Raw genomic sequence first — 26,574 nt, forward strand, 5'->3', positions numbered from 1 at the left:
ACATTTATACGTGCTATCAACAGAGGAAATCATCAAGCAATGGAATGGCTCTGGAATGATCAAGCACATCCAAAACTACCCTCCCCTACTGGGCATGGATGGGTCTTGGGAGATGGACTTATCACACCAGTGATATATGAAATACCACACACTCCCAAATCAATCCTGCAGTTAATCAAATGCTTGTATGCAAAGATCAGATGCTCACCAGCCTGCAAACGTTTGGCCAGCAGCCTGCCTTGTACGGAGAAGTGCAAGTGCGGCACAGATGAGAATCAGTGTGATAACATGCCTAGCAGTGTTGCCCTAGACAGAGATGACACTGATGACTTTGATGAATAAGTTCTCAGTCCTACATGTCAAGGGTAACATCCATAGAATGTCTTTTTTAATGTAAGCAACGCATTATAGCTACATAATTGTTCTAGGTTTGTCCTCTTTGATACATCGTGTTCATGGGTATCAGGCAGGAGTTCTTTCTCCCAGCTTGAGCCATTTCCAGTGATATCGTATTACCAAAATTTCCACCAGCCAGAGGACCTGGAAGTGGGGTGGCAGAGAGAGAGAGCACGAGCGCGCGCGAGACACACACACACACACACCCACCCCCACTCTGCAGAGGGTGATACCATTGAAATTATGATTCTATAGATTTTTACAGAACAAATGACATCTCTTCCCTTTCCATCACTCACTTGCCTGCAGAATAAGATTTTACTACCTTGGACTCCCAGACTATAAAGGAGTGTACTATATTTCTTGTTTTTAAAATGGGAGAATAAACTGAGACAAGTGTCAAGAAGGAATGACTTCCACTCCTAGGACCCACTTTAGCAAAGCTATGGAGGTCTGCTGACCTAAGACATTATGAGGGAATCCTGAAAAATGGGTGGTTTCAAAGACCTCTTTGGACAAGGCTCAAGTTGGTGTTGAACACAGCCAGGGCAGCATGATTAACTATCAACAAGGTCAATTTCAGATCAGCTCACACTCTCCAGGTAGACAATGGAAATAATAAAACCAGTGAGCAATTGTGCTACTGTATTCTGAACAAGATGTGAAGAAGCCATGCTAGGAAACAATTAAAATGACAGCCTCGTGGGTGTGAGGACACAAATTGCTATTACAAGGTTATTTTGGAGACAAGGGCCAGCCTACACAAATTACACAACTGATTGGTTTTCCATGGGAAGAGCTTGTTCAATGTGATGCCAATATTCTTAAGAGGGCACACTACTACCTGCAAGAGTCCTCTCAGTAAGCTGGGATATGGAGGGACCAAGAGTATTTTGGTAACAACAACTGACAGCCCGCTCCAAAAGCAAGACTTCTGCCTTGACAGTGTTTGGAATAAAGTGCTCTGACATATCTCACCAGCAACCTAATCCAACCATTCTTCCACAACTGAAACCAAACTTGCAAGATCCATTGGGGTGCAAGCAATAGTCACATGTGTATTTTCAACATATTAAAAGGCAACCCGTACTTCTTAATGTTCTTGCCAATAGACTTTGCATATATCATGAGCAACATAGAGGATAGAACCTTGAGGAATGTAGTTTGTTGCCTGTATAAAACCAGTCACTTACTAAGTTGGCCATCACAATGGTATCAACAATGACAGGATTGGCTGAAGTTCCCAGCGTGAACTGGAGTCCTCGAGGTGGCTGTCCTGTACTGATGTCATAGCAGTGTCCTTCCAGAAGCAGATACTCCAATTCATATTCTGCAGCTACTCTATTATCAACCTGCCACCACCAAAAAAAAGAAGAGCCATTGCTGCATTTAGAAATAACTCAAACCAGTTATTCTGACTACATTGCCTAGTGGCTGGATTATGCTCTAAAATTCAATTTTAGTTTTTAAATAAAAGCACTTGTGTATTTTGGTTCAGGTGGATTATTATTCATTGGTATTGAAGTAGTCCTAGAGGCCCCAAAGGAGATCAGGACCCCACTGAGCTGGGCACTGTATTTATACATAGTATGAGACAGTCCCTGCCCTGAAGAGTTTACAGACAAGAGAAAGGGTGGGAGAAGAGAAGCATATAGAAATGTAGAATTTAGGCAGAGTTCAAGTGACTTGCCTGATGTCACACACAGAGTCTGTGACAGAGCTGGAAACTGAACCCAGATTTGTTGAGTTCTGTCCAGTCCAAGACCATCCTTCATTACCAATTAATTTAAAAACAAACAATAATTTAATCTTTATATACATAGACAGATTTTCACAATGCCCACAGCATGCTAAATGATGTAATTGTCTGCAAATAATTCAGGACAAATCTGCAGAGCAAAATTACCCACCCAGAGTTCTCAATGCACCTCAATCCTAATCCTCTGCTATTTTGGGCTTGGACCTTCTCCTGAGGAAACTATCAATTGTGAAGAATGTTATGATATTTTGTGAGATGGTCCAACCTCCCTACTGCTCCAGAATGCTCAGTTTAATTGTTAGCTTCAGTGATCTGCATCTCGGAGATCTCACATACAAAAACACTGCCAGTATTGTTTAGTGATTTGGGATGGTGATTAGATTAGAAAAGTCTCCGATACGTTCAGAATCTTTCCATGTGTTCAGGCACAGAAAAGGAAAATACAATTGGTAAAATAAATTTAGAGGTCTAAAATTATTAGTATTGTCCCTTTAGTTGCCCATTTATAATTTAATTGTTTAAGACAATAAATTAACAGTGATACAAATACAATTTGCTTTACAATTAGTACAGGATCATTGATGATAGAGCCAACCATTGGTCTATCTAATGCATTGTACTGCATCTGGCACTGGATGTTACCAGATATTTTAGAGGGAGGCAAAAATAAAGGTGAATTGGTAATAGGTTATAAAGTTTTTCAGTCTAAATGTAATCCAGGTTGGCAGTGGCCAAAAGTTATTACCAACTGTTGGCTTTTGATGTCCCTATCTGAAGTGATTTTGGCAGTCTTGCTCCACTTTGCAGAGGACAGAAGTCCATATCACAAGAGCCACCCTCTAAGTTGGCACTACTGTTGACAACCTCAGCAGACAAAGCCAAGGACTCAATGGTTCTGGAGACTGAACTACCCTCTCACCTCTAGAGGTGGTTCCTCCAGGTCAGGGTTGAGGCACATTGGTGGGGAAGCTTGCACTGCCACTGCCCATGCCAAACCTGTTCTGTGGATAAATAGAGGACTTCAGCCTCCAGGGCATTCAATCTGGCATCTTGCACGTACACTAGATACACAAACAATTTTTTTTTAAAAATAAAATCTAATTGTTTCTCGTCAACAGTGCAATGGCTTAATCCAAGGGGGGAAAAATGATACTTTCACACCTACTTAGGGTTATTAGCTTGCTCTCTGAAGCAAGAAAGAGTTGTTCACTTTACATCACTTCACAATTTCCTAAGCTTAGTGTAAGTGAATGTGGTATACCTTATAATGCAGGTAATGGAGACCCCAGCACTAGTATCTAGGACCTAATTAGCTAATGTCAGTTTAGACTAGCAAGCCGGAAAGTCGTGTCTGCCAACAGTAATTGGTTTAACTCCTCCATGCCATAAAGCTTTTCTAAATGCCAACCAGTGACCGTACAGACAGATATACTTCCTTTATTTTACTATCAGTGTTCTTGGATTAAATGTGGAGTCCTCTTTTGATTTCACTTCTTTCCTTGTTTCTTTTTATAACGCCCCCCCCCTTCCAGATTTCTCTGATAGCATATAAAGTTTTAAAGGATCACCATCAAATTGAAAAATCTCATTTCCATCTGAAAATGGTGGACCTATTATTATGACAACTCACTCCTAAGGTTACTATAAAGGAAAGATAAGAGAACATTTATTTTCCAGTTTCTTTTGTATGTTGTCTGTTTATCTATTTAGTGGTGGTGCATGCTCAACCCCAGCCCCTGAAAGTGGGTATCTACCAGTAACAGCAGAACTGAAAATGAACAGGGAGCAGACAGCAGACAAGTGTGTGTTCAGAGAGAAAGGGGAGGGAGGAGGTGGGTGGGCCTGAACATTTGAGGTGATATTCTCAGGCCTACACAAAACATCCCTTGAACAAACCGGAGTTGAAAAACTCTTAAATTTTGAACAAATGATTTTTTTAAAAATTTAAGACGCTATATGGAGCATCAGAAAAACTCCTTTATTTAAAAAATTAAAAAATAAAAAGTTTGGAGCCCCATAATAATTTTTCTTCTTTTCTAGTTCAGGACCATTTCTATGAAATGCTGTATAAATGTGATGCAGTTTTTTCTGTGGAACCTGCAGTAAGCCTAGAATGTGTAAATGTGGCATTCCCCTCATCTGTCTAGAGCACTGCATTGTTTTGAGCTTCCAAATTCCAAAGATGAGCCCCAGAAAAATCATATACAAGCACACTAAACAAATAGGAAATGCTGAAGTCTCTTACCTCCTCTAAATAAATGTTATCAAGGTCATATGGAGTTCTGACAGACTCCACCATCCAGCTCTCAGGGGTGTTTAGGTTCAGAGTGAACAGTGGAGTCTGAGGCATATCCAAGAATTTGGCAATTGGACCAGGAGCAAAGTTGTCGTCTGCTGTGAAAGAAATCTCAGGCTCCAAAACGTAGCGATAAAAGCTGAAATTGCAAAAGGAAATAGAATATCTGGCTGCCATGTTTCATGCCTTTTAACTCTCACTGACAGTCATCTTTCCAACGGATAGTCTCAGAGCCTCTGAAAGCCCATTACTGGACTTGTGTTCCCTTCTATGTATAGGCTCTTTGCTTAAGAAATCACACTTAACACAGATCAAATTTCATCTTGACTAATTAAATATTTTACTTTACCAGAAGGATCTAGACTCAAATTAAATTCTGAAGTGTCTTATGGAGTAGCTATAATATCTTAATATTGCATTTGAATCGCTGTAGTTAAAGTCACAACAGAGATGCCAGAGACTGAAGTGGGCAAATATGCCGAGACATACTGATTTTGATAAAGTTTTCATGGGGGAGGGGAGGGGATGAGACAGGAGAGATACTCTGATTCTATAGGCTAGTGGTTAGGACAGTGGGATGCGAGAAATCCATGTTCAGGTCCCTGCTCTTCCCAGTTCAGAACGGTCAAAACTCTGCTCTGAATCAGGCAGAGCAGGGAACTGAAGCTGGATCTCCCAAATCCCATGCCAGTGCCGTACCCAACAGTTTCTAGACACAGACAGACAGACACACACCCCCTTCCTGAACTGAAAAACTCATGTTTCGATCCCAAAGAGAACATTTAAGCACAACTCTGGTTTTGCGAAAACATTCAGAAGAGTTACTTTTTATTCCATTGTGGAACGAAAATGAATTTTGAAACCTCCAAAGTTGCCATGAACAGAACTGTTGCCCTCAGGGGCCTTTTCTTACTTCAGAATTGCATGTTTATCTCCTGTAAATGATCCTCAAATGTTTTTAACACTGCTGCTTACACTAAGGTGTTTTCCCCCAACATAGTATTCCTTACCTTTTCAGAGGCATGTCAGAAAGTTTGGACTGGCAGTTCATAAAAACTCTTAGATTCATGTTTATCAGTTGGTTCAAAACCTAAAAATATGAGAGACACATATACCCTAAAATTCCTACTAGAGAGATGAGTACTGTTTTTGCAGATTAGGCCTTAATGAGCATTAACAATCTGCCTACCACACATTTTATTTGATTGAATTGGTGAAGTGAATTAGTTACTTGCTGTACCATGATTTTAAATAGGACTTTGGGGATATTCTAAGTAGTAGACAAGATGCAGACAGATTCTCCCTCAACAGTATTGTCTGTGGAACTGAACTTGTATAAAATGATCCAATGAAAAATCATTTGAGTGTGGCCTTACCCAGGGCCGGATTAACTCTCCTGTGGGCCTGGGGCTATTAGATTTTGTGTGGCCCCTGTATACAAGTCTTTTTCCTAATTTAAAACAAAATGATCACAATTATGGCATTGAGGCTATTAACACTATACTAAACTTGCCTTTTAATTAACAAAGTCATTCTGTGGTTACATTTCAGTCTTAAAACATGTAGAATATAGTTAAGTTAATTCAAAATAGCCTACTTCTTACCTTAGAACAGCTGTTATATTAGTTTCTTTCTGGGAGGGAGTTTGGGTGCAGGAGAGGGCTTCAGGCTGGAGCAGCATGTTGGGGTGCAGATGAGGGGTGTGGACTCTGGGAGGGAGTTTGGTGCAGGAGGGGATTCTGACCTGGGGGAGGCGGTTGGGGGTGCAGGAGAGGGTGTGAGGTGTAGGCTCCGGCCAGGAGGTGCTTATCACAGGCAGCTCCTGGCCGGCGGGCTCAGGCAGGCTGCCTGCCTGCATGCCGTGGCCCCACACTGCTCCCGGAAGTGGCCGGCTGCTGGCATGTCTCTGCATGCCCCTGTGGGGAGGGGAATGGTGTGTCTCCATGCGCTACCCATCCCCGCAAGTGTCACCCCCTCAACTCACATTGGCCAGCTGCGGGGACAGTGCTGGGGGTGGGAGCAGCGTGTGGAGCTGCCTCCTGCCCCGCCAGGTGCCGCAGAGATGTGCCCAGCAGCTGGCAGCTTCCGGGAGCGGTGTGGGGCCATGGCATGCATGCAGCCTGCCTGAGCCATGCTGCGCCACTGGACTTTTAGCAACCCAGAGATCGCAATCGACTGGCAGAGGATCGACCAGTCGATTGCAATCAACGGGTTGGTGAATTCTATATAATTATGGATTTATTTTTGCAGGGCCCCCCTTAGCCCCAGACCCTGGGCTGCAGCCCCTAAAGCCCCTGTGTTAATCTGGCCCTGTTCTTACCTTTTTAATTATTTATTACATAGTATACTGTAATTAGCATTTCACTGACATGCTGAAGTTAGTTATCTGATGTATTTATCCAAATGAATCTCACAAATATGTGAGATGTGAGTCTAATTTTATCCATGTCAATACAGAAAAACACTGTAAAATATGGAGTCATCTAGGACTACGTCTACACTAGTCTTCCGCTGGCATAGCTATGTTAGTCAGGGGCGTAAAGACGGGTAATCCCTGAGTGACATAGCTGTGCCAGCAGAAGACTGTAGTGTAGACACAGCTATTCAGGCAAAGCTTCACTTTAACTAGTATAGTTTGTTTTGCTCATGGGGATAGTTTTACTGTACCAATACAAAGCTCAGCTTTGCCAGTCCACACTAGGAGCGCTTTGTATACCAGTATTGCTATATTAGTAGTGTAGACATAGCCTAAGGCCTGGTCTACGCTACAAGTTTTGCCAGCACTGCTATGTTGGCTAGGCGTGAGAGTCACAGCCTCTAGCTGACACAGCTATACTGACAAAAACCTCAGTGTAGACGAAACTGTGACAATAGAAGAGTGCCTCTATCAGCTTAGAGTTGTTTGGGCAAGTGGTTTACTCTGCTAGAAGAACTCCTATGCAACATGGCCACTAGGGGGCTGTGCCAGCATAGGCTCTGTAATATGGACATGCTCTAAATTTTTGATGTTAGACTTTCATATGAAGATTGGTTTTAAAACATTAAAGAAATAGCCTCATGATCTAATTATTAGAGATGAAGTATTTTATTTTAACAATTCAATGCTTTGTATTTCTAGAGAGCCTTCCAATCCATGAATTCAAAGCACTTTAATTTTGTAAAGCCCACAGCCCTTCTGAGAAATTGATCATTACTTTATCTCCAGTTTAATTAATAATCCCACTACCATGATTTTCAACTCTGTTTATTCTATTTTTTCAAATGCAAGATGAGATTTCAAATAAGTAATAATTTTACTAACAAGAGATGTCAAGGAGCATCAAACATTACATGCCAACATGACTAACAAACGCTCTGCACTTCACATAATTGAAGTTTTTCTCATACCAACAACCTAATCTTGTCTCTCTCTCATGATACCCGTAAATTTCTCAAACGCTTTTTTACTGTGCTGTAGGCTTCAACAGGCCATTATACGATTCCTATCCACCATCCATTTAAGGGGAAAGAGAAACAATCCATAACTACAGAACAAACTATATTATAAAAGTTTTAAACTATTTTACAGTCTTTTAACTGCTAATTAATGCATTACAATGCTTTATATATACCATAAGTAATGGAGCAAGTCTTTGAGCATCTCTGGTAGCCGGATCAACAATAGCTACCACATCAAAGTAGGTCTCTCCCTCCTTTGGTCTCAGTTTAACTGCACTAAATTAAAAAAGAAGACAAAAAAATCAAGAATTAAAAAAGCCATTTTAAACAAACAGATTTATGGATAAACAACAAACCCCTTTGCTCTTAGAATCCCAAATAATGTGGGTGAAAACCCCAGCAAATTCCTAATTCAGGAAGAAGAAAAGGAGTACTTGTGGCACCTTAGAGACTAACCAATTTATTTGAGCATAAGCTTTTGTGAGCTACAGGTGAGCTGTAGCTCACAAAAGCTTATGCTCAAATAAATTGGTTAGTCTCTAAGGTGCCACAAGTACTCCTTTTCTTTTTGCGAATACAGACTAACATGGCTGTTACTCTGAAACCTGTAATTCAGGAAGGTGCTTAATGGGACTACTCACACATACTTAAGTATAGTTATGCATGTACTTAAGTACATTCCTGAACTGGGGCCAAATAGCCTAAGGATCTGTAGGTTGGGTGCTGATGTATTAACTTTGATGGACTAAATTGGCCCAAAGAATCAAAGGTGTTAACATGACTGTCATGGTCCAACACTAAACAATTTTAAATAAGGTTTGGTATACAGAGACCTGACCCTGCTTAGTCCCATGGCAAATACACCATTAAAAGTTTTTTAAAAGTTTAACCTTTTATTAAAGATACAGAAGAGAAGGAAAAAACAGTTAATAGTCTACATTTCAAATGCTTTTAAGTGAGCCTTTTGTCTTAACAATATCCCTTCTTCCCTTTCCCTCTAGTTGTAGAGGGTCTTCAGAAGGAAAAGCCTTTGTTTGACCATTTCTTAGATCAGGGGTCTCCAAACTACGGCCCGTGGGCCGGATCCGGCCCGGGGCTTCCATTTTTCTGGCCCTCCAACCAACAGGGGAGAAGCGAACAGCTGAGTAGGCAAGCGAGCAGGCAGGGGGAAGGGCCGCTGACAGCAGCTCACACGGGGTGGCAGCCCAGCTGAGTTGTGTGGAGGGGTGAGTGCCTTTGGGAGCCAGTGTCCCCCCCAAAAGGGGAGCCAACTTAGGGGAGAGTCGTTGCTGCAGCCGAGCAGGTACCGGGAGAAGCAAACAGGCAGGCTGCAGCTGAGTAGGCACGCAGAGCAGGCAGGGGGAGGGGCTGCTGGAAGCAGGTCACATGGGTTGTGGGGGGGAAGGGAATAGCTCAGCTGAGCAGTGTGGAGGGGTGAGTGCCCCCGGGAGCCAGTGTCCCCTCAAAAGGGGAGCCAACTTAGGGGAGAGTTGCTGCTGCAGCCGAGCAGGCACGGACCCCTGCCTTAGAGTAAAAATACAAGCCAGATGCTTAATTACATCGCCAATAAATGAAGTAAAGAAGATGGAAATTAATTTCATAATGGTTAAAATTTTACTTCAGCACTAATAGAACCAAACAGCCCCAACCAACAATGGGAACCTGGAGCTTCTCTTACCCAAGTACAGCCAAACTTTCAATCCTTTGTCATTTTCTGCAGCAGAGCAGGCATGCCTAGCAGGCACTGGGCAGAGCAGACCCAAAAAGGGGAGCCTGATTTAGAATTGAATGCAATACTGACACAGCAGTGTTGTTTTTTTAATGATTTTGCATATATAATTTCTTTCACAGTCGCTTCGGCCCGCAAAGCCCCTTCAAAAATCTAATATGGCCCTGGTCTCATAAAGTTTGGAGACCCCTGTCTTAGATGGTAGTAAGTGTCCCTTTTGGGGGGGAAATGGAAAAAGTTAGCTAAAATAGGGTAGAGCTGTTGTTTTTGATATTGCTATTGAAGTCCTGGAACAATCTACCAAGGGTTGTGGTGGATTCTCCATCACTGACAATTTTCAAATAAAGACTAAATGTTTTTTCTAAAAAGATCTGCTCTAAGAATAATTTTGGGGATGCTCTCTGGCCTGTGTTATACAGAAGGTCAGATTAGGTTATCACAATGCTCCTTTCTGGCCTTAGAATCTATGAAGAAGTCTGATCCCCTTTCCTACATGACAAAACAAACATACATGAGAGGGAACGACAGAAAATGCAGACTCTATTGCTGGTGTTGACTTTCACTTGCAACTGCACTGCTGGAAAAGCATATGGTCTTATTAGCCACTCCGAGACTGGGCAAACTTGTACCTGTATTGGGCTGTTCAGGGCATTGCTTTAAAACTGCCTTTTTGGCCATACAGGTTTACGGCAGTGTTATAAAGTATATGGTCTTGTGAGGAAGAAAAGGACACGAGGATGGGTTTGTGGTTTTTTTGGAGGGGTGGGGGAGTGAAGGGGAGAAAGCAGGAACCAAAGTCTCAGAGCTGGTGGAGGTGACAATGTCATCTGGGTACCTTTCTTTGGCCTGGTCTGGCCAGGACATCTCTCAGGATCAGGATGACAAAGGCCCAATGGTGTTATAGTGGACCCCAGGTCCAATGACACAATGGGGAGGCAGCCATGTTGCTAATGCTTGCTCCTCCCAGTCCACCCATCTCCCAGCCAGCAGTTGTCAGAGAAGCTTCTCCTTTTTTTTTTTTTTTTTTTTTTAAATCTTCTCTTTTAAGTGCCCCAAAAGGGAGTGATGAGCAGAATGGCCCAAACACTCATTTTTCCACCAATTAGACCTAGTTTCTGACACAACAATTTAGGTCCATTGATTTCTGGTCCCACTCTTTTCTTGTTTACGAAGCATGATCTTAAAACAGTCCTTGAGTTACATCCACAAGTCCTTTTGTTTGTACTAATTCAGTCTGTCACCCACATGCACCTTTTCTCATCAACATTTATTGTTACAGATTGTGACATTTTATGAACTTCTATTCACTTTGTATAACTGAGCTTACAATTAGGGAAAATTTGTAAGCCCAATTATTACAATAGTGACAAAGTAGATAAGCGCACTACCCATTTGCTCTTGCACTCAAACAATTTCTCATTAAATGTTTTATTTTATTAAGTTTTGTGAAACACAAAACTTCTCTGAAACATAACTGTGTCTTGAGACTATTCTATTGCTACATCTGTGTAGCAACAGAAAAATAAACCTGCAAGGAGGCTATGTGCGATTTGCCATGATGTTGATAATGACGATTCAAAGTTTAACAAGATATAGAGCTAATATACATCAACGACAAGGAAGAAGAAATACATAGGTCAACAAATGTACTCTGAATTTAACATTAGCCCGATACCTGTATCTGTCTTCAAAAAATTGATATTCAATCCTTGCCTCTCCTTTTGGCTGAGCAGACAGAAGAGCATCCACCTTCATTACCAAGTCACTTGCACTGGAAGAGAGAAGGGTTTCAAATACTCTGAAATATTTATGTATTTCCCCCACTATTACTGAAGATTATATACAAAATAAGAGGCCCAGATTCTAATCTCAGATGCATGGACTATATGTTTTATTCCTCTCAAGAACAGCCCCTTTATTGTTAATGTATACGTGCAGTAGTGCAATTTTTGAGACAACAGCATGAAAATGGTGCAAACTTCTGAAATTAAAATCTAACCCAGATTATAGGAGCTATTATCCTCCTTTTTCCCATCACCCTGAGGTCCCACAATTTCTCTGAGGTAACTCTGAAGATTTTTCTGAAGATCTAAGGCATGATCACCAGTGGACTCTCTCTGGAAAAAATATCACTCCATTATGTACGAAAGGGGTTAATTGCTGAGCAATGCAAATCAGATTGCATTTGTAGTGACTGAACATGCTGCCTCCAGAGCTCTTCCTGCCTCTGCCAGACCAGTAAGAGATTAATTGAACCCAGCTCTCATAACTTTGCAGAGCACTCTTCTGGGCAGTTCCAGAAGTTTTTTGTTTTTTTTTTAAACTACAGTTCTCTTTAGAGCACTGGAAAGCAATCCCGTGCATCAAGCAAATTTGAATGCAACATGGTGCCATAATTAACAAATAAATTCACTGTTGACAATTACTTCCCTTTTATTATTCCCTGAATATTTAATCTAGTATTTTAAATATCATTTACATTTTCCAGATTAAAGAAAAACACCTTTTGTACAATCCAATTCTCTGACAACATAACAAATCTCAAGAATGAAACACTGAACAATAAAAATTGGGTTGCATGGTATAGCAGTGCTAGCTACTGATGCCGTAGTTAAGGATCTGTCAGCTTTTCCCATAATTAACTACTAGTCTCATGGGTTTATAGCAAATTGTGCAAGCCATTCGTAACAAAACTATATACCTTATCAAATCTGCTAAATCCTGGCATGTTTTCTAATCCAGAGCTCAGTCCAAAGCTGGGCCTACATCTGCTAGGACCTTGGCTCTGCTGTGCCCAAAATTCAGCACAAATTCAAACCATATCCTCCTTCCCTTCCCCCAGCCCCTTTCCTGGAGCAGACCTTAAGTCTTCTCCCTTTCCTTCTACTGGCTATGGGTATAAAGGGATCTATGGCACTGTTAATACTCACTCTGATAGAATTGTGGTGTGCAAGGTCTCACCACAATAGCGAATGTCTTTACATTTAAAAATCTGTTTGACTATGTTAAAAAAATGCATGCTGCTGGCTTTTAAAAGGTAGCAGGTCATCACAGGAAAGCAGGGGGGAGTTTTGCAGGCTGTATAAGCTAAATGGACAGGATACTCAAGAGATCCTACAAACTCAAACTGTAAATAGATGGCAGTGTACAGGAATCAGTGTCTTTTGGAAACTTGTATCGGTTACTTTGAACTTGAACATGACTAGATTTTTAAAATACATTTTGTTAAACCCATAATAAGGATCTCTGTGTCTCTCCACCCCTTTTTTCCTCCTCCATTCATTTTTTCCACCTGTGTCTCACCATGAAATGCTAATAAATTAAGAATGAAGTTTTAAAAGAAGCTTATGTGCTTAGTCACTGTTATTGATACGGAAATGGATTTTGGATCTACAATACTCAAATAAATATTAAAGGCTAATCAGCAAACATAAGCTGAACCCCAGTATGTCCTCAAAAGGTATTTTTTGTGGCATCCTGATAGCATGTTCTCTTTCCCATTTTCTTCCTCCTTCTCTGTTTGTAAGTAAATATTGTAGTGATCCAACATCTGCATATACTGTTAAACCCAAGCACCCAAGAGCAGATGGGTTAAAACACTTTCAAATCTAATCTTATATGCCCCCCCCTCCCAAAAAAAAGAGCATTGCCAGGCCCTTAGCAATATGTTGAGTTGCGTGTAGAAATGTAAGAGATTTCATTCTAATCATAGGCCACAGTAGGGAGTAGCAACCATATTTTCTTCCAATTTAAAAAGTTTTCTCCACTTAGCACATGGAGCTGTTCTGTAGTCAGAGTGAGCTAAAGCTGGGTTTTAACTGTACCTGGCTTGAAAGAAGAGTGAGTGCAGAGAGCACCTCCATGTTTTCTTTTTTGGGGTGCCACCCTTATTCCTCTTCATATTTCTTCCCATTCTGCATGACAGTTACCATACTAGCCCTCTTCCTCCAGCCAAGAGACCACAACCTGAACCCCATAACTAACAGAGCAATGTTCTGCATCCGTGCCATTAAGCTTGCTGTTCAGAGGCTTATTTTAATGATACAGATCAGTGGTTTTCAACCCTTTTCATTTGCAGAGCTTATAAAAAACGTTATAAATGAAGGTATGTACCACTTTGAAAATCTTAGACCTAGTCTGCAGACCCCCAGGGTTCCCCGGACCACAAGTTGAAAACCACGGATACAGATAGCGTGTTTCTTGGTTTTCCAATCACTTCAATAATTTATTTCTGAAGGAGAGTGTGTGGGCTGCAGAAGGCCATCAAAGCGGATTCAACTCAATACAGCAACTTAAAATGCCTTTTTCCCCTTATCGCCTCTAAATATTTTATTATTGGCAAGATGAATACATGACTATTTATTTATAGTCTAGTGTGCACTTTCTACAAACCGTGGCAAGTCTACTTGCTCTTCCCTCTTCCCATTGCAGAAGGCCATGTTACTGACTTGAGCCCTGCTTTCAACCAGTCCACTTAGTTCCTGTTCATATGTACTTACAGATCTTCCTCTACTCCCAACTGCTGAATATGGGATTTGATTTTCTGTCCGGATGTCTTTAGTATAATATTCTCTAGGAGGTGGAAATCATCCTGATTGAACAGCTCATTGTCTTCTAATGGGCCAATAATCTATAAAGAAAATGGAGTCAGACTTATTAGGCAAGTGCTGTACTGAAACAAAATTCAAAGACATTTCAAAGATACAAACTCTGGGCCCAATCATGCAGGTGCCAAGTGCCCGAGTCATATTAATATCAATGGGAGTTGAGGGTAGTTATCACCTCTCAAAGGGTGTTCAGCAGTGTGAAGATCAGACCTGTCATTATGTAAAATATATACTTTCACAGCATCCTCTGAGTACTTGGAGACTGAGATGCATTGTGTTATGTAGATCAAACTCGAGGGTGCAATGGAATTCCAGACCAGAATCCCGCTGTTCAGCAAATACTATCAAATCATATTTCTCAAGCGTCAGATCTATTAGAGAAAAGAAAAGGTGTACTTGGGGCCCCTTAGAGACTAACGAATTTATTTGAGCATAAGCTTTCGTCAAGTGAGCTGTAGCTCGCGAAAGCTTATGCTCTAATAAATTTTTTAGTCTCTAAGGTGCCACAAGTACTCCTTTTCTTTTTGCGGATACAGACTAACACAGCTGCTACTCTGAGATCTATTAGAGTTGCCCAGTGAATTCTCAATGACAGGAATAAAACACTTACAGTGTATGACCACATGACAGGAAATGTAGTTAGCACTGAAAAAAAACCAATGCTCAGCGGCACCTGTTTTGGTTTGTTGTTATAGTTGTTTGAAGTCAGGAGAAAAAAAAAATTAATTGCTTTGGACAAAAGGGTTTCATTGTTTGGAGTGGAATTTTACAGTGAAATGATTTATTTAAAAAGTTGAATAGTGGAAGGTGCTGGATGCGGAGCTCTGGGCACTGACAGCAGCAACACAACTTTGTCACGCTGCCCAATGCATCTGCCGCAGCCTTGAATTGGAGTTAGCCTCTCTGGGGTAAGAGGCCTTTGTGCTTCAAGTTGTGCTAGTCAAAACTGACATTTTTGTTACTTGGACATTTGTCCAGTTGAAACTGTATTGAGAGCAGCCACTAATTTCACACGTAAACAGCCATCAGATGGTAACAACCTTTGGCTACAGTCAACATCGCATTCCTAGATCCCCATTGTCACTTAAGTTTTCCTTATTTGCTACATATTGAATATGTCTGTCTCCCAGTCTGGGAAGTGAGCTCACCCTTCCATTGCTGATCACTGCCCTCTGTCCTTTCTGCAACTTAAGAACATCCCTGCAGTACATGGCATGAGACAGTATAAAATCCACTTTGGGGGATTCAAAGGCCTCTTTAAAAGTATTGACATCCATGCCCTGAAAGAAAAAAAGAAAACATATTCTCACTGAAATGGGAACCGTAATAGAGACTCTGCATAAATGCCCTGTGATAGATAGACACTACTTGTTAAACTGTCTTATCAAGTTTTTACAAACCTCTTCATAGTTTGCTACAACCTAGCCCACAAACCCTTTCTCTCTTTATTCCCTTTCTCCTGTTCTCTGTTTGAGCCCTGGCCTCTTTATGTCCTTTTCAAACAATCAGTCTCACCACTTTTGACGTGAAAGCCTTGTCGTCTGCCATTCCTGCTACTTGGAATAGTGGTAATGAATTTCTTTATCCTTAATGACTTGGTATCACTTTTTCAAGTTTAATTTGAAAACATTTTCTCCTTTTCCTGTACTTATTAAGTGACACCATCAAACTGAAATGTAGCTAATTTCAGAAAGTGACTCAGCAATAGTTTCAGGTACTACCCTGCCTGGAAGCCCCATTGCTAATTTTTGCAGTTCTAAAAATCATATTTTCTTATTCTTCTAATATTTTCTCTTCCCTTCTGTTGTTTGAAGAATTCATATGCACTGAAAATGGAAACTGAATATGCAAAATAGGTTAACAAATGCACAAAGTAATTAAATTGAAAAACAGTGGGACTGTCATTCCTCAGTCCTTTCTGACCTTATAATAGGAGGGTTTAATTTTAACTATTGCTTTCTGTCTTGTATGTAATGATCTAAAGCATTTTTGGGATGCAATTTTTAAAAAAGAAAATCTAAACAATGTTTTTACTAGACTTGCACAGAAAAATACTTGCACAGTATTTTTTTAAAAATCAAGACCCCACTGGGTTTCAAAGCCATAAAAATAAAGTAAATAATCCTCTCTCAATTGTGAAACCATGCTGAGTTTGGTGAAATTAACCCATTAAGGACAAGAATTTGAATTTTTGTGTGAGCATACTGCATCAAGAGTTACAATCTACATTTACGCTAAGAAGTTCATCACAAGAGCTAGCAAAGCATCCCACCACCGGTAAAAGCCATCACAAGTACTTACACCAACCGCAAATTCTGTGATGTCAGCTCCTGCTTCCAGTGCCTTTGCTGTCTCTTCTTTAGCCATTTTAGTGATGAAGTTCTTGGCACTGTTTGACGTTTGTGTCTGTAAAGCTGCCCATATGGCCCTGGTGATGATTGTGTTCTTGTTGGTTGGATCTTCACTAGGGTTATTAATCATGCTAATTCGGACATGATTACTGGATTTCTGTGTTTTAATAAAGTGCTAGTTAGAACGCATTTAGAATTCTAGTCTGTTTTTAGATAAGTGGGATAAATCCGTTATAATAAAAAGCAAAAGAAAACTGTTCTGTATTGCCTAATGGGAAATATTGAATCCAAATCAGGAAGTCAGCGGCTCAAAGCTAACAAGACTAATGATAATGAACGACTTTAAGCTAACTTATTTATTATTTGCATAGCACCAGCATGCTTAGAATATTAGAGAAGTATGAAGCCAAGGTTCCTGCCACAAAGAGCTTACAATCCAAATACTAAATAGATCCCAAAGCACAGTGCAAACCAATTGCCACACATTGTGTGTCTGCTTTGTACTATTGCCTTGCTTTATACTGAAGTATAGCCACGGCAGGAATGAAACCTGGCAATACTACGTGACTATTTTGGACAAAAACATGAAAAATATATTTTCCACTCTTAAAGGATAATTTAGGTAGGTAGAATGTAGTTACTAAAGCTGAAATTTAGCCAGGACAAACAGGAGTTAACACTCTACTTTTACAACAAGCACTGTAGGGTATTAATGAGCCCAAGGGGTCAAGACCTTAAAGCTGGCATGTCAGGTGGCACCACGCCTGCCCACCTGACACCCTTGTATGGCACTGGTTCAAATACTGAGAGGGAACAGCACCCCCTATACAACAACATCATCAACATCATTTCCCACAGCATCTGTTTTCTTTTAGAGAGTAATGATCCAGCCTGAGCATGACAAGACCTGACAAAATCCCAGCTTTAGGTGGCATGGCTGCAGAAATTCAAAGTACTTGCCAGACACTTGCAACTTATTTAGAAGCCAGAAAAATTTAAATGGCTAAAGAAAGAAAATTGGCCATGCTGTTTTATTACATGACCCACAACTATGTAGTATTAAATACAAAATCTAAGTTAATACAGAAACAGTATCAAGAGAATAAGTGAACAGTAGTCAAGAAATTCAAAGGCACGATTCCCACCACAACTATAACAAACCTCCCCTCCCTGATTCCCGGTTTGTATTGAATTATTATGTAGTCATAACTAGAACCCTTACTGAGTATTGGCAACATGTCTGAGTTAGTTAAAATGGTAAGTTTCTTAATATGTTAAAGCGCTCAATTGTCACAATGCAGGAACTGATTTTTTTTCTCACTCTTGAAAAAGAAAATTCAGCCACTTGCAGGACAAGGTGTAAGGCTTATCTGTTTACTCAGGCTTTTGCCTGAGGAGGGAATTGGAGAGAGACATTAAAGTAGCACTCTGAGCAAAATTCGTATTTCTCAAGTGTGTTTTATTGTGGAGTGTACAGGTTAATGTCCAGAGATTGAAAGGGACAAAGAAAAAAAGAGAAAAAAAAAAGTAATTATACAATTCTGATATTTATTTGAATGTGTAATTTATTTTGTGAGCAGGTACTGCATTGAAATACATAAGAATTATTTTGTCCAAAACACTGGAAGAGAAAAATTCCTCTGTTACAATCCGTGCAAATGAGACAAAAAGCAGAGGTTATGGTACAATGCTCACATGCATGCTCAAGTCAAAACACAGCAGTGTCACTCTAATATTAGGTCTGTCAGCCTGAACTCTGTCCATTATTATTTGCATTAGGGTAAGTGCCTACAGGCCTCAACTGAGATTGGATGCCCGATTGTGCTAGGCCCCATACAAAACATATGGTAAGAAAGAGTCCCTACCACCAAAAAGCTCACAATATAGACAGAAAAGACAGACAGACGGTGGAAGGGGAAATGTTGGAAGAGAGAGGAGAAGGGAATCCCAGTCCAGTGCTCTAGCCACTGAACCACACTGCCTCACCTTTTAAGTTGAAATGCTACCACCTACCTGATGTTTGATAGCATCATATAACAATTGTCTCCCAGAAGGTTTATCAAAATCTCCAACAATCCAAAAAGTAACTGGTCTAACAAAAGAATCATCTGTAGAAGAATAAAAATGCAACACTTGGGGAAAAAAGGCAGCTTCTGAATATTATCACATTGGCATTATACTGCGAAATGCACACGTGCAGAGGTTTGACAAAAGTAAAGGGCCATAAAGAAAGATGCAGATAAGTTAAGCAGTGAGACTTATATGTATCATGAAAAGTGGTATTATTATTGATTTTCTTACTTAACAGATTGAAGGGACATGCATCATTATGCTTCTAAACTGAATTATTATTTGACTACTTGGTAAATTTAAAAATTATAAAGGAACCTAAGAACCTGCAAGTAACCTATACTTTCTCACTAGGGTAAAAACATGCTTTTTTCACCCTTCTTTAAGTGGTAGCTTACAGAATCAGTTTTGTACTAAGAGATATTATAAAAAAATCAAACACATGCATCAGACAATTTTTCGATTACCTGCAGGTTCTAGGCCAGCATTATACAAATATCAGAAAGTCCCCAAAGAACCTAAACATATTGAAGTAATAACCCAAGAAAGAGAAAGTGCTAAAGTTTGAGTTACCATAGATCTCCTTGGAGGACATTCCTGGACACAAATAAAAAGGAAAGAATGGAATAAAAGGTAAATGTCATTACTAATTTCTATAACAACCGCCACGAGTATCAAGGAGCTAGCTGTATAGCATAGTATACGCAGGGATCATGTTACTCAGCTGCTAAAATTGAGAGTAAATGAGCAAGCATTGTTTGCCAGCAACACTACATAAAGACTTGGGTTTTGTTTTGTTTAAATTAGTGCAAAATATTATATCCAATAGTGACCTTACTACAGAATTTGAGGAAGGCACTGGAGCCAAAACTCCTGTTTTTGCAAGTTGCAGCATATTATGATCTAGATGTGGCCAGCTATTGCTTTTATGTCTCACTTAGGGAACGTCTACACAGCAGATGTGAGGGTAATTCCCAGCTCAGCTGGACATACACATTCTAGCTCCGCTCAAGTTAGAGTGCTAAAAATAGCAGTATGAAAATGAGAGGCAGCTCAGTCTAACCGCCTGAGCATGCATCCAGGAGGTCAGGTGGGATTGTACTCAAGTGACTAGCCTGAGCTGCCACCCATGCCCCCACGGCTATGCTGATGTTTTTAACATGCTAACTCAAGCAGAGCTAGCACTTTCATGTCTACCTGAGCTGGGAATCACCTTCGTAGCTGCTGTGTAGATACCCTTAGTATGAGTTCAGTACCATTGCAGAGGGAAGAATACTAACTGGTGATTCAGCAAAACCTAGGCTTTTCCACTATTTAGAAAAAGAAACATGCCACATTACAGCCAAAAGCTGTAAATTAAGCAGAGGCAGCTCAAAAAAAACATGCCTCCATAAGAAGGAGTTCAGTTAGGGGCTGAGATCAGCAGACAACAGGAAGTGGATACTATGTGAAGCTAAACAGATCTGAAGAAATTCTAGCTGTGAAGGGGCAACTGGTCCTCCAGCTTGTTAGTAAATATTCATGCTGTCATCCACTTTCCACAGAAATGTCTGCTTCTGTGCTGATCTACAATAGAAAAGGTACTTTCAAATGAGAGTTTGGAGATGTATTGTCTATTTTAAGTGCTACAAAGAAAAATAAGGAACAGCTCTAATTGGCTGCACATGAACAAAGAACAGAGGACAGGGAGTGAGGGAAACATTTACAGCACTACAGGAAAGAGGCAATGCCTGGGGACAATGTCAGGAGAAACTAGAAAAAGAGTCACTTAAAGAACAACATGAGTAGTCCCAAAGATACGAAGGGGGGGGGGGGAATAAAATAAAAAAATCAAGTATTGGTGAGTCAGGAAGTTTAAATAACCAAGATGGGAACATACGAAGGGCTGATTATGAACTTTTCATGTCAGGGACCATATCTGTTTGTGTGTGTTTGTACATCATGTAGTACAATGAGGTCCTAATCTTAACAGGGGTTTTTGACTACAACTGTAATATAATACAATATTTGACGACGCAGTTCATGGACGAAGCGCAAGAATTGCAAGATCAGACCAGATAAATGGTCAGTCTGATTACTGGACAATTACGCAAACTTCTGAAGCTCAGGCAACTATCCTTTAGTTTAGGTCACAAAGCAGAGGCTCCTGATCCCTTGTTCATTTTTATTTTAGGCAATGTAACTGCAGATTATATTTTTTCATAAGGACAGCTAATCCTGTTCTATATACATCTAGGCTGTTTGACTCAAGAATCTCACATGGCAGTTAGATCCATTGGTTAATTGCCCTTCTAATGAGTTGCACGTTTTCACTTGGAATACTGTGTTCAGTTCTGGTCAGCACATCTTCAAAATCTGACTTTAGTAGAGATGAGAGTGCTCAGCACTTCGCAGGATTGGGCCTATGTTAGCATAAGTACACCAGAAATACAGTGCTGCTGGCTACATTTTAGTCATGGGTATTTTTAGTAAAACACATGGACAGGTCATGGGCAGTGAACAAAAATTCACGGCCTGTGACCTGTCCATGACTTGTACTATATACCCCTGACTAAATCTTGGGTGGGGGCAGCCTGTGAGTGCCATGGGCGCTGGGGGAGGGGTGGCCCAGGTGCTGGTCCGGGGGCACCGCGGGTGCTGGGGGGCAGCCCGGAACCCCTGCGGGTGCTGGAGAGGGGGCAGGAGGCAGCACACAGCCTGGGACCCCTGCAGGTGCTGGGGAGGGGGAGGGGAGGAGTAGAGGGGGTGTTGGTGGTACTGGCAGACTCCCTACCTGGCTCCACGTCTCCCCGGAAGCGGCAACATTCCCCTCCCTCAGCTCCTAGGTGAAGGCGTGGCCAGGCAGCTCTGCGCACTGTCTCTGCCTGCAGGCACTGCCCCCGTAGCTCCCATTGGCCATGGTTGCCAACCAATGGGAGCTGCGGAGCTGGCACTCAAGGCAGAGGCAGCACGCAGAGCTGCCTGGCCACACCTCCACCTAGGAGCTGAGGGAGTGGGATGTTGCCACTTCTGGGGAGTCCCCTCAAGGTAAGCGCTGTCCAGAACCCTCCCCGCGTCCCGTTCCCCAACCTCCTCCCACCCCCACACCCAAACTCCTGCTGCTGTGGGGGGGTGGGGAGGAGGAGGAGGTGCGGTGGCCCAAGACTGCCCCAGCAGCAGCTGGTGCGACTGGCTCAGGGGCTGCTCGAGCTGCTCAAGTGGACCCCAGGCCAGGCGCACCAGCCACTGCAGAAGTCATGGAGGTCACAGAAAGGCACTGTCTTCCGTGACAAACTTGCAGCCTTAATCATAGAAGGTTACAGGTGGTTCAGGAGGGACAGGAGAGGAAGACCCAGGGAAAAAGGAGGGCAAGTAATTCTATATATCTGAGAAGGATGTTAGTGACTGATTCTCTTTACCAAAGAGCTCCGTTACTATGGTGGCAAGGCCATACAGGAACCTTGAGAAACTGATGGCCTCTAAGAGAATCCACCAACTCACTGCCTAGTCTCTGAATCTGCTCTCTGCCTTACTACTCCCACTTCATCTTTTACAGTCTCTTGGCTTGCACCTACTATGCTGTTACCCATGCCTGACAGTCCCATTTCCTGCCAAGCCTCAACCTCTTCCTGCCTTCAAAGCAGTTCTGACAAAAGGCTTTCCTTTGATGTTCTCCTCACCAGTGTTCTCCTTATTCTTCCTTCCCTGAAAAGATCCTCTCTTCAAATAAGATTGCTTTTCTGCCCTTAAGTGTTTACAGTCTGTTTGTAAAGCTCTGGCTAAGTAGATTGTGTTATTAAAATTTACATCGCTGAACTGCCCCAGAGGTCCCAATCAGGATCAAGACTTAGTTGTATTAGGAGCTTCACAAATACAGAAGTAGATTTCAGTTTATAATTTATCATGATTATTACCTTTCTTTGTTAAGTAGGTCATACTATTGGCTACAGCAGCTGTTTTATCTTTGGAATTCAAGACAGTAAATCTAGCATAATCATCCACAAAAAAGTTATCTGCAGGAAAAAGATAAAATATTAGGTGCAGAAACTGACAATACCATTAGAAGAAATAAATCTATAACATTCACTGATATTTAAGCCACACATTACCCTAATATCTTGACGCTGTTTTTGCATTTGATTTCTGCTGTTTATGGCTAATATATCAATGAATGTTACTGTTACAAGACACACCAAAACCAACATATCATTCTCACGATGCAAAGTTCAACTGAAATCAGTAGTGCAATGTCCCATTCAATTCAACTGCATCTCTGTGTAAAGAAATATGTATTTAAAATCCATTGTGTTACTACTCTCCAAACCATTCAAGATAGATCACACATGTGCATCTGTAACTGTATTATTATTCTACATAATCTTTCTGCATGGAGTGCATCTGAGGAAGTGAGCTGTAGCTCACGAAAGCTTATGCTCTAATAAATTGGTTAGTCTCTAAGGTGCCACATGTACTCCTTTTCTTTTTGCGAATACAGACTAACACGGCTGTTACTCTGAAATCTGCATGGAGTATAACTGTTTAATATTTTAACCATGCGAAGTTTCACCGAAATGTGTGCTATAGCAAATCCTAAGTATTTCAAGGAGACTTCATCAGTTTCTGTTCAAGTGGGGTTTAGGATAGAGCGGAACTGACTGATTTGTTTCACATAGTACAGGACTATCAGTCTTGGCTTTTGCTAGTGTTGTTAATGTCTCAATTTTATGAGTCACTAAATTCCCCTAAAAAAGGTAGAAGGAAAAAAATAGAAAATGCATAACTACTATGAAAAATCTGACATAGATATAAATGTTTATGCTGTTACTGGGCACAGCCTGACTCCCTTAGCACCAAGTGGGCTGGAATCTCTCCTCTTATACTATTAATAATACATTTTGAAACTGTGCATTCCACTGGGAAATTCCAATTCTTGTAAATAAATATTTGTACAGATTGGGTTTATTGCAGTTGAAAGTGTCCCTTACTCATGGCAGTTAGATCTAGGTACTCTCTGTCAGACATCAAGATCCTTGAGTTGATTCTTGGAACAACATTAGGCTGGTTCATGGTATATTCAACCACATCTTGATCACTGGACAATTCACCCTGAAGGAAAGAAGGAAGAAAAGCTGCTGCATAAGCTACTGTTTTTACAAACACATTTTTATTAAAAAGCTTGAAAACAAAGTAATCATGTCACTTAAGATGGCTGGTGATCTTGCTTTAAGATTGATTTTTTATTATTATTATTATTTTTTTTTTTTAAAGGCGCTTGCTTGCTCAGCTTTCAGAAAGCTAGGTCTCCCCTTGAAATCCCAGTTTAGAATCATCACATACCAAGTACACAGCTCTCTGGAAGAGGCTGGTGGTTTCCAGGATTTTTTGCATTGTTACAGTTTCTAGATCATCAGGATCCAGCTGCTCTTTTTGAAAAGGCATTCCATTAAACAGCACAATAGGTAGAGGGCCCACTCCTGTCTGCTCATAGTACCCTCTGCCTTCCTGATATAAAAGGAAAGAACAAACATAAGTACATTATCTCATTACTGCATAGAAGAATTATGGCCTTCACTGTAACATACTCTAACTCCGCTGAAATCTTTATTTCTTTATATCATCAAATAATAAAACAACTTGCCAACCACTTGTTCCTTAAACCAGTACCAGGAATTTATTATTTATTGTGCATGAGGGTAGAAAAGGCAGAATTTTAAAAGCTACATATAAATGGTTACATATGTGCATTTGAGCCAAAATCTCATGTAGAACTAATGACAAGAAGAGACGCACACTACGAAGTCCATGTATAAATCAGTTCAACAGTGATGGCAGATGTGACAGAGCAAAGCCTTTTAAAAACACAGTTCTTCGCAATTCTATGAAAAGAAATTAGCAGGTATTTATTGTTAAGACAACAAGTCTCTCCATTGCATGTAACCATCTTATGGTTCATTTTTATTATATTCAGTAATCTAAAAGCTAATTCAGTACTGTGACCTTAGAACCCCTCAATACCAACTGGCAAGGGGGTTCCAAGAATATCCTGATCCTGATATGTACATTCTGGTTCACAAATGAATATCACGTGTGGTCTTAAATGAAAGCCAGGGTCATGCTGGGCATTAATATTATTGTAATGTAAGTACAGATACTATGTAAGGAGCTGTGTGTATACACTGAAAATGTGTGCCTAAAGTCTGTATAAAGGCAGAGATGACAAACAGGTTTTTTGCCAGAAATATGGGGGCAGTATACTCACGTCTCTATCAACATGTAAACTAAGCATTGTACGACAACACAATAGAAGCCCAATTTACATACAAAGTCAAGGGCGGGGGGGAGAATGTGAAATCAACAGGGAGGCAGCACAGTGGACAATAAGCTAGAAGGGGTTACCGTGACACTGGGTTACAGATAAACTTTGGAGGGTATAAGGTGAAGGCAAGGAAGATACACCTTTATCCTGCACCTAAGTAGTAATCAGAAGTGTGATTACATTAATTAAAGCAGGATCACAAGCTGTCCTGGCTGAAACTTGGGGTGAGATAAACTTCTTTAGACAGAAAGTTAACCTGTTAAAGTTAGTCTCTAGAAATCATGTTACTGTTTTATTTTATATGTAACCCTTTTGTTTCCATTATCCTTTCTCTGGTATCCTGAACCTTTGATAATAAATGTATGTGATTTTCACTATAAATATATCTCAGTGCTGAGCTGAATCATTCAAGTTGGTGTGTACACTGTTCCCTTAAGGACAGCAGACCCAATATTACTGTGAGTGTCCAGTGAAGAAGACGCTAGACACTTCAGGGGAATAGCTCTAAGGGGCATGGGATTTACCTATTTTGTTAGCCTGTAAGGCAAAGTAAGGCCCAAAGGAGATTGTTTGGGTGGCTAACAGGCTGGTGGTGTTAGGGAGCGGACACCCAGTTAGGCACAAGCAAGCGTCTCTCTCACTGGAGCAAAGTGAGTAACAAGGTGACACTCAAGCCTGGGTACGCTGAGAACTGTCACGAAATGTCACTGTCACTCCCCAAAATAGGATCTTCTCTATGCAATACCCTCAGCATTGCCAGACAGAGCAGATATTTACCAAAACCATCTTAGTGTTTCATCCCTTTATAACAGGCTTATTAAGGTTAAAAGTTAGGACATTGTATCCTTTGAGCAGACGATCTCACAACTTTTAACATTTGGCCACAGTCTCTGGTATCAGGTAAAACCACTCGTAATGATCCCTTCAGCGGTTTTCTCTCTCTGTCTCTCCAAACCTTTCAGGGATTAACCCTTTTGTACATAAAAGGGCTTTGTTTGAACATCCAAGTCAAGTAATTAAGTATTTTATGGGAGGGGGGAAAAAGTTCAATGGGTCAGGAGCACAAAGTTCAATAGGGATACAAGAGCAGCCCAGTTTCATGCCCTAGCCTGATTTATCATCATCATCTCTGCACTCAAGTTTCAGATAGGAACTGGGTATGGGCTTCCTTTCCTTTATCACCTTCCTCCCCAATGCTTCTACTTTAAGCCTAAGAACTTTCAAAGCACCATTCCAACCTGCCCAAAGAGGCATCCCAAATATGGAGATTGGCTGATACCATGTACTAGTTTTAGGGCAATCTTCCCAGCATGCAGCATGAATTACTCGGGATAAGCCATCAGAGCACGTTACAGGATGGGATAGGGGAAGAAATCTACCCACATCCCAGAATATGGGTTGAAGCAGCCTCCATGGTCCTAGTGTTCCTTGTTCGGGTAGAGGAAGGAAGCCTAGAGGATCTACATATCAGCAGAGCCTCTCAGTCTTACCCCAATTTCTAGAGTTACTGCACACAGGGAGGCCCCACCAGACCTGGGTTCCTCAGCATGCTAGGTTCCTCCTCAAATCTTGCCCCTCTACAGTGAAATAGCACCAGTTTGATTGCCGAAGGGCTCTCTGCCTCAGCACAAGG

General features: G+C 41.0%; 1 protein-coding gene across 10 annotated transcripts in view; it reads right to left on the minus strand.

The window, feature by feature from the left end:
* Positions 1-26,574, minus strand: part of UGGT1 (UDP-glucose glycoprotein glucosyltransferase 1) — a 116,671-nt gene that overhangs the window by 21,827 nt on the left and 68,270 nt on the right. For 9 of the 10 annotated variants that reach the window (XM_073360120.1, XM_073360118.1, XM_073360117.1 and 6 more), the window contains 13 exons: positions 23,963-24,127; positions 23,611-23,731; positions 22,540-22,638; positions 19,220-19,243; positions 18,590-18,684; positions 16,527-16,733; positions 15,374-15,505; positions 14,118-14,248; positions 11,294-11,389; positions 8,063-8,165; positions 5,462-5,541; positions 4,401-4,590; positions 1,590-1,748 (listed from right to left, as the gene is read on the minus strand). In XM_073360120.1, the coding sequence (XP_073216221.1) occupies positions 1,590-1,748; positions 4,401-4,590; positions 5,462-5,541; positions 8,063-8,165; positions 11,294-11,389; positions 14,118-14,248; positions 15,374-15,505; positions 16,527-16,733; positions 18,590-18,684; positions 19,220-19,243; positions 22,540-22,638; positions 23,611-23,731; positions 23,963-24,127 (1,602 nt within the window). The remainder of the gene's footprint in view (positions 1-1,589; positions 1,749-4,400; positions 4,591-5,461; positions 5,542-8,062; positions 8,166-11,293; positions 11,390-14,117; positions 14,249-15,373; positions 15,506-16,526; positions 16,734-18,589; positions 18,685-19,219; positions 19,244-22,539; positions 22,639-23,610; positions 23,732-23,962; positions 24,128-26,574) is intronic. The other variant, XM_073360116.1, reaches the window with a different exon arrangement.

The sequence above is a fragment of the Lepidochelys kempii genome, chromosome 9 (genome assembly GCF_965140265.1).
Source record: "Lepidochelys kempii isolate rLepKem1 chromosome 9, rLepKem1.hap2, whole genome shotgun sequence".
Lineage (NCBI taxonomy): Eukaryota > Metazoa > Chordata > Testudines > Cheloniidae > Lepidochelys > Lepidochelys kempii.